Consider the following 8,861-nt stretch of genomic DNA (forward strand, 5'->3'; position numbering starts at 1 on the left):
TCCTACTTTACATTCCTGTAGATATGTACAGTAGAGCTCGTCTGCTGATTTGTTGAACTCCAAAATCTCTTGCTACAACACGACAGTAAAATATGACATTTTAATATGAATGTACGTACTCACACCCCCCAAGTTTGGCCGAACACTTGTACCTGAAACCAAGTTGGCATGAACCACCATCGAATAGACTGATCTACAGCACGCCTTTGCTGCCTTGCTGTTTTCATCGCACAATAGCAATTTATTATCTGCACCAAACTCAAGTCACATCACTTCGTCCTCCATGAAACAGTCCACATAACACCACCCAATTTCAATCCCTCGATTTACTCACATCGCATGCCATGGGTTTTTCAGGAAGCAAGGACCCCATTGCATCCCGGCTTGCTGTCTGCCCCTTAATTGACACCAGTACTTCCCTGTCATTACAACAGGGTACATTAATCTTTTCCCTATTTGTATTACGGTTTCATAATCTACAAACTTGATATCATCATTTTCAATGATGAGAGTTAAAACGGCCAGAGTTGGTTCGCTCTTCCTCGCTAATACAGCCAGCAATCACGGTTTCAATGACTCAATCAGTCCTTAGGGTCATTGAGTTAGCCTAAGGCGGTTATGTACTCACCATAAGGGTCATTGAGTTATCATTGTAGTTCCATTCTCAAACTTCTTGAATACTCACCTTTTTTTCTATATGTTCACCTAAGTTACCTACCCTTGCTTTTTATATAAGCAGGCATGATTGACAGCACACAAAATGTAAGTTCTATGCTCACTTGTAAACCAATTTTAACTGCTTCCAACATTTTCGTTGCTATGCCCTCTCCCCTATGGGGATAATCATACTACATATTTAGTCAACCTTATAATTGCAAATACTTTTCTGTCCCTTTTGCCATTGCAATTTCAAATAAAGGATAAAACAAAATAGAACTGTTGATTTAACAAATCCAGTACATACCCTTGCGACAGCTGAGTGTCAAACAAGAACTTCAGTATTTTTGCTCGTCCCTCACTCAATTTTTCGCCGATAGATGCCAGCCTCGTTTCCTGCTACCACAAAAATATTTCATCTTTCATTGTCTATATTTTCCCATACTTTATTAATTCTGGAACGTTGGAATACTCACCTTTGCCAATAAAGCAACCATCTTCGTTTGACGCTCGTTCATCCCACTGCTATCCATCTGTACATAAAACTACAATTTATACTTTACTTTTCTAATGCTACGAAATACCTTGCCACAAACCGATGCATACCTTTATTCTTTTACCTTGCCTTCTGTTTTGTTTGTCTTCCCACACAGGCTTCTCCGTATTGTCCATCCTTAGTCTCTTTCTACTCCTCCACTTTGTAATTTTTGATGCACTCTTTTCACCCATTTCAGTACTATTCGTAGTTACTCTATCATTTTCACTCCTGCTTTTGGACCTAACATCTGGCGTTGTAGGACTAATCTTATGTAACTCACTCCCTCTTTTAACATTACCACGCCAATCGTCCTTCTGCCCACCCTCCACACCAAGTGCCCGGTTTGTTTTGCACACCCTTCCACTTTCATACATGCTCCTCAGCCTTTCGAAACGACATTCAATCATTGCTTCCATTCTACCAATACTATCCTTCACATCTTTATTACCACATTCAATTTCAATCAGTCTTCTATCGATGTCTTCTCTACAGCTTATGTTATTGTAAAACTGCACATTGCCCTGTCACTACAAGCCTTCAGTTTTGTACTACTAGTAACGTCACAAAATGCAGCTTGCAATTTCAACAACAATTCACACGAAAGGATTTTACATTACCTGTTCCCCCTCAAATATGTGATTCCTCCTCAATATTCGCACGCTTTCATTAATCTCGTACCTTCCCCAAAACCTTAGCCTCGGCCCTCTCGGCTGGAACTTGCGAAACTCGTCCTCACCCTCGATATAGAATCGTTCCAGATAGTAAATCTGCATGGACAAACACGCCTACCATCATTTACAGGTCCTTTATATCAAACTATAATTTCATTATTCCAGCAATTCCTTTCTCTAATACAAAATGGTGCGTATTTCTTATACCATCAAGAAAAGTGCACATCCCGCTATTCCGTTGCCGTCTCTATCACGGATGCTCTTCACCAAATTGTCTAATATGAATTTCGACCAGTTCAAATTTTCCATATTCTCCTCTGTAGCCACTACAGCCACCAGATCCCGGCTCACTGTGTCATCCAAACTTGGTGCTAACAACCTACCAACAACAAACAGTACGAACTTCACTTTGAATTCTAAGCCTTCGTTATGCAAACTACATATACTGTGCCTCAATTCCTCCACTACAATTTCACCGCTATTTATTCTGATATTCAATTCTCTTTCCAACTCTGTATCCATCTCTTGCCTTCGCTTTTCGCTTTCAATATCTTTCCCACGGCTGCTCAAGCCAAGTACACATTCCACATCCTCGGCTGTCACCTGTAGACAGTACCCATGAACGTTCAGTGTCCTCCGATCTACATCAAAGTTATCCACCAGCCAGTTCAACATCTCTTCGTCAACCTCTACTCCCTTCACATTCAAAATTGGACCGAATCCAAAGTCTCTGACAGCCTGCCGCTGCTCATCCGAGAGCCAATCCACCATATTCTTCACGGAATGAGTTGAGTGGCTTACCATTGTTTCCGCCGTCCGACGAATGCCCTTCCTTTCACTGCTGCAACTTTTATAATTCGAAGGTGTTCCACTCTCATGCATCAGCGATACTACGTTTTCGCTTTCTCCTTCGCTATCCCACTGCATATCCGAAGCATCTATTTCGGCCGCCAGCTCCATAACAAATCCCTATCTTCTGCTATTCCTCCTGCTCCGGTTTTGGCGCTTCTTCCTTTCTAATACGCCTGCTCTTGTTAGCTTATCCAGTAAGCTTCGCGCCTTCTTTCCCTCCCGTACTTTCGCGTACAAACCCTCACTTTGCCAGTTGCTTAATTTCGCCCCCTCCACATTTCACGTGCGCACATGGAGTCCCCTTCAACGCCCAATAGCTCTTCCGGTTACAAGTCACAAAAGCCCTTTCCACGTGCCCAGCCAACACACTTCCCCTGCCGTTTGTGGCCACAAATGCTTCAATGTCTTTTCCCTTAACTTTCCACACCTCTGTTTTGACATCTAAACATACTGCAGCAACATCCTTAGATTCGTGTCTGCAAAAGGATTGGGCTATGCACAGAAAAGTCATTGGAATTTATTATTTTTTTAAGGTGTACCATGTTTACCACTTTACCCATGAGATATTCAGATTTCTTTGCACAAATAACCAAACGAAAAGACGAGGACCCTACATAGGACTTGTAAGGCCAGTATTCGTATTCCGAAGGTGTGGGCCTGGATACGGGAGATCCGTTACTCATTATTACGGACCCTTGAAACTAACCCACATGTATTATACCCAAACTCTGCAAGTAAATTTGGGCCAAATCTAATGCAAAATTTGGGCTCCAAGGCACGCAAAGAACAGGACCGACTCACTTTATACGTCTCTTTTATTCGAAAACGGCACCGTTTCGAGATGCCTGTTCGTGCAGATTGCAGAGAACTTGAACCAAAAGCCACCATTAAATTTAAAAAATAAAAAAATGAGAAGGGAAAATTTTCTTCTGGATTTGACTTGATTGGGCTATATATAACCAGGTTCGTCTGTTTCTTCCGTGAGGGGTTTTTGTAGGGTTTCTCTCATTCTTTGTTTCTTACAAAACCCACTCATTTGTTTCTCGAAGCCCATGTGAATTTTGTTTTTATGCTATAGGGATAGGGGAGAAGAGCAAGAAGAAAAATGAGGAATTGTACAGGGGCAAGTCTTGTGGACGAGGAGGAAGAAGAGGAACCCATATTGACGGAGCAATCTCAAAGATTCTGCATGTTCCCCATTAAATACCCTCAACTTTGGGAAATGTACAAGAAGGCTGAAGCCAGTTTTTGGACAGGTTATATTACTAATATGCTCCTAATACACGCATTGAATATAAAACCAGTACTGTAATTTGTGTGCACATGGGTTCTGTCATTCATATATATACTTCTGGTAATTTTAAAATATGGGTTGGTGTGATTTTTTATGTTCATTGTGGAAGAATGGAGTTATGAGTGTTTAAATGGGTTCAGCTCACGAATCAAGATTGTTTTTTTTTTTTTTGGTTATTATGGGACTTGTGCAGTTGTTTTATTGGATGCTCTGTTATAGTTGGTACATCAAGGGTGGTTTTCTAGAAAGTTTTATGCTTTATGGGTTTTTTAGTTCTTGAAAAAGGAACTTGGTTAAAATTGCTACTATATTTTTGCTAAAAGGAGTAAAAGAAGTTCAGTGAAAAGTAGAAAGATGATTAGTTGTGCAGTAATATGTAATTATGTGGGTTATTTTCGTGATGATTGACAAAGTTATTGGGGCTTATTGGATGTTCTCGGGCTTAGTTTGTGGTAGGACAACCCCTACCCTACCGTCAGAATCTGAAGTACCTGTTTGATTTGATAAAAGCAGAAGCAGAAGCTTTTTGCTCAGCACCCATATTCGCTAGGCAAAGGAAAACAAATGTTATTGGGGTTGTTGAAAGAAGATTATGACTGTTGATGCACGTGGAATATCTTGCAACATGAAGTTTGTGTTTCACTATGTCCAATGAGATATATATATGCTGTATTGTAAACGGTACTAAATTTAATTAGAGAGCTAGTAATGGGCATAACTGAAGTCAAATGACTTGGCTGCTCTAGCGTTGCTTAATGGTTTTAAAAATTTATAAAATTAACAAAGAAAAAAGAAGCTCAGTTGAGCAATTCTAGGTCATTTGGCATTTTTAAACTTTATTAGCAACTAATTACCATGGTCTAATAGCAGTGAAGAGGGCAAATTTAGATGATCCTTAGGTGGCTCTAGTCGATGTGGGAAGAGATACAAGCTTTCAAGGTATAAATTCATGATTTGCTATGTTGACATATCAAGAGTTTTGTGAAAGAATAGATTTTGATGCTTAATGCTTCTAAGATTTAAAGGTCTTATTTGTCAATGTCAGTGTTTCTAGTGTCGTAGTGAAGCACTGCTATCAACTCTAACCTTTGTGCTCAAACCAGAAACTGTTGCTTTTGAATAGCTTTTATGGCTTTCAGTCAATATAAGCGGATTATAAATTTTGTTTAACGTGTACTCAGGGTCAGTTTCTCTTTCCTTGGTTGTGAACTAAGTTATAACCTGATTTTTATTTTTTGGTTCATTTTCTCTTTTCAGTGAAAAGTTTGTTGATGCACGTTTTCTCTTTTAAATGTTCTAACATTGATGTCTGGGATTCAGCCGAAGAGGTCGATCTTTCTCTGGATGTGCAGCACTGGGAAACATTATCTCATTCTGAAAAGCACTTTATAAGCCATGTACTGGCTTTTTTTGCTGCATCAGATGGGATCGTTCTGGAAAATTTGGCTGCTAGGTTCTTGAAAGATGTTCAAATTCCAGAGGTAGATAATCTAAGCCCTTACCATCAATCCATTCAAGAAGCAAAAGTAATAAGTGGAAATTGGAACTTTCTGTTATTTAGATTGTTACTTTCTGGACTTGCAATATGCTTGCTGTGTACAATAAGTGCTGGGTGCAACAATGGCCTAGGTTTCTCATAATCAAATGTATTCTGTACTTTTCTTGGCATTTTCTCAGCTTTATGCTGCCAGACAAAGTGGAAAAGGAATACCAGTTTTGCTTCCTTCCCTTTATTTAAGTGATTACCAAATTTAATTAGATTTTTCAATGTGTTTGATTAACATGACTGACACTGACATGGATTCTTGTTATTGTTTTCAGGCTCGTGCATTTTATGGCTTTCAAATTGCCATTGAGAATATACATTCTGGTATTTATTTGCAAGTGAAGAACATTGTGATGCAATTAACATGCATGAGGTCTCTATTGTGATATTCTCCTTCTGTTTGTAGAGATGTACAGCTTGCTTTTGGAAACGTACATCAAAGACTCCAGAGAGAAGAATAGATTGTTTAATGCCATGGAAACTGTTCCTTGTGTTGCTAAAAAGGCCAAGTGGGCTTTGAATTGGATTCAGAGGTAATTTATCATCTTTCTCAACCTTGAACTAGATTCTAAGTTATCAAATTTGTGCACTCTTTTCTCCAATTCTTTGAGAAACAATCTTTGAATGATCTATTGGAGGAAAAAGAAAAGGGATATTGTGATGTTTACCCCTTTTATGGAATATAGAGAAGACTGAATGAAGCCTGTATTTGCTTGTCAGATTAATGGCTAACACATGCATGTTAGATACAAGCTATTCAGTTGCAATGCCTTTATAAGTCTCTTTGCTTGTTATTACTTTTAGCTTAGAAATGTTTGATTTCTCCACGTTTTCACTTTTTTTTCCTTCATGTTTTTGAGGTTAATTCATGCACATGGTCTCCCTGTTCTTTTTGTGGCTAAGTCGCTGAAGGTTGCACAGGAGGCTGAGATTAAGGGAAAGGATGCTACTACAAATCTTTCCAATCCAATTAACATTACTTTTTTACCTTTAGTTTATCCTCTTACTACTACTATGCTTCCCGCTTCTTCCTCTGTCGTCACATGTAAACTGAATAATTTTGTCACATGTAAACTGAATAATTGTCGAAACTTTTAAAGTTGAACTAGATGGTTGTCAGTGTAGCACAATGTTTATGCTATCGATGTAGAGAAGTGGTGATTTTGTTGACATTGGAACCAAAAGCTTACGTATGTCCAAAATGACAGGAAAACTTCTCTTCTAGAAAACAGCTCTTTGCTTTTGCCTTCTTATGGGGATCATACATTGACAATGGTTGTTAGAACTGGGAACATCTTTCTTGGTTTAATGCTATTGTTTTGCTTTTTGATTCTTCTAGGTTGTTTAGCTTAATGTTGGAATAGAGTACGTTCACAACTGCAGTTTGTCTTTCTGCCCGAACAGCTGCTCATTGTACTTATCTGCTCGTGCAGTTCACGCTCATTTGCAGAGAGACTTGTAGCTTTTGCTTGTGTTGAGGGAATATTCTTCTCAGGGAGGTACGTTTTGATTAACAGTCTACTGGTACTTTTTCTCATGGAAACTAGATTTGGCAATTTTTGAAGTGTTTTTTGAGATCAGCTTCATTTTTTTTCTGTTCCTCAGCTTTTGTGCTATCTTTTGGCTTAAAAAGAGGGCATTGATGCCTGGCTTGACATTCTCAAATGAGCTTATCTCAAGAGACGAGGGTCTTCACTGTGATTTTGCTTGCCTTTTATACAGGTTGGTCATCATTTATTTCATTCTTTGGTCTTTTATTGGGTTCAAGAATTAAAACTCTTTAGAGTAATATTGCATTGACAAATCATGAATAGGTAAAAGTTTCAGGATCACTCCCTATTTTTGTAGCCTTTTGGCACACATATTTGACTCTTTTGGGTGGGAAGCTGCTTGTTGTATGCCAAGATGAGTCATTTCTAACCTGTATGTACAGTTTGTTGCAGAAGCAAGTACAATGGCAAAAGGTTCATCAAATTGTCCATGAGGCTGTTGAAATAGAGATTGAGTTTGTATGTGATGCTCTTCCTTGTGCATTAATTGGCATGAATGCTGCACTGATGAGCCAATACATCAAATTTGTTGCTGATCGCCTATTGGTAGGTCGTTTTCTCTTTTACCCTTAGAATAGCAAAGAGGAATGTTGATTCTGAAGGATCTCCATTTTTTTCAATTTTTCGGCTTTACAGGTTTCATTAGGGTGCCAGAAAATGTACGATGTAGAAAACCCCTTTGACTGGATGGAGTTTATTTCCTTGCAGTAAGTATAGCACATGAATGAAAATCTTTCACTCCTGTTGGCACTGAATGACGGTATTTACACTTTATCGAGAGTTAGAAGAAACTCAACGACGAATAATTTTTTATACTCAACTGCCTATGTTCATTTTTTGACAACTGGTGTTTTTGGGAGGTTAGCGTCTGGACCACTGGTTCTAATGTGCTCATGGTTCTAGAAGGATTCCGACCACTAGGATCTCTTCCTAGGCTGATTTTTAACTTGAATAGAGTACGGCCAACAATCTTTTTTTCCTTAGCTGAATTGAATACTATAACGCATACAAATCATCCTCAATTCCACATTTTTCATTGCCAGCTGATGTCACAGATAGGTACTGGTTTTGCAAGCAATAGGTTTATGTCATGCCTTGCAGAGCTTCTCCTCAAATATTCTTTCCTGCATAGCATTCTTGATATAATCTAACATGAAAATTGGTAGTTTATTTTGAGACTCAGATCATTTAGAACATGACAATGCCAATTGCTTTCTTAGGTGTGTAGAGGTCATTCCATTTTACTTATATGCCCCGTGTGCATCTGATGCATGCTTGATATTTTTGGTCTCCTATTGATGGTAGGCACTCAAGCCTTATACTGTTGAGGCTGAATTTTTTTCTGCTTTAACAGAGGAAAAGCAAACTTCTTTGAGAGAAGGGTGGGTGATTATCAGAAGGCTTCTGTTATGTCAAGCTTGCAAGATGGTTCAAAGAACTTTGAATTCAAACTTGATGAGGACTTCTAGTGCTTCATCTGTCTCTATTCCAACAAATATTGCCTCGACTGTGTTGAAGTTTGTGAAGATTCTTTAAAAAGTGAAGTTTATAGTACATATCATTATCAGTCCATTTATGGCATTTGTTTGCCTCTAGAATTAGTGCAAGGAATTGGGATTTCACTGTCAAGCTTGGGATTTTTGTAATCACATTGAGCTGTCCTCCAAACTTGTTACTGTGCCTCTTTTGCGTAGCATCCTTCTGAGGCACAGTAAGATGCCTTAGATTTTAATATATTGCTTAGATTTAAATA

The 8,861-nt window shown here is 38.7% G+C and overlaps 1 protein-coding gene across 3 annotated transcripts; it reads left to right on the plus strand.

Annotated features, from left to right (window-relative positions):
• Positions 1 to 3,587: 3,587 nt before the first annotated feature.
• LOC113765765 (ribonucleoside-diphosphate reductase small chain A) lies at positions 3,588 to 8,861 on the plus strand. 3 transcript variants are annotated; one of them, XM_027310013.1, is made up of 10 exons: positions 3,588 to 3,681; positions 3,797 to 3,974; positions 5,333 to 5,493; positions 5,834 to 5,882; positions 5,965 to 6,091; positions 6,992 to 7,057; positions 7,164 to 7,280; positions 7,492 to 7,654; positions 7,745 to 7,815; positions 8,463 to 8,861. In XM_027310013.1, exons 2-10 carry the CDS (start codon positions 3,824 to 3,826, stop codon positions 8,575 to 8,577), a joined length of 1,020 nt encoding a protein of 339 aa, XP_027165814.1. In that variant the 5' UTR covers positions 3,588 to 3,681; positions 3,797 to 3,823; the 3' UTR covers positions 8,578 to 8,861. The 3 variants fall into 3 exon arrangements, with proteins under 3 accessions (XP_027165814.1, XP_027165813.1, XP_027165812.1); XM_027310012.1 differs by having other exon boundaries at positions 3,608 to 3,711; XM_027310011.1 differs by lacking the exon at positions 3,588 to 3,681 and having other exon boundaries at positions 3,696 to 3,974.

Source organism: Coffea eugenioides, chromosome 3 (assembly GCF_003713205.1).
Source record: "Coffea eugenioides isolate CCC68of chromosome 3, Ceug_1.0, whole genome shotgun sequence".
NCBI lineage: Eukaryota > Viridiplantae > Streptophyta > Magnoliopsida > Gentianales > Rubiaceae > Coffea > Coffea eugenioides.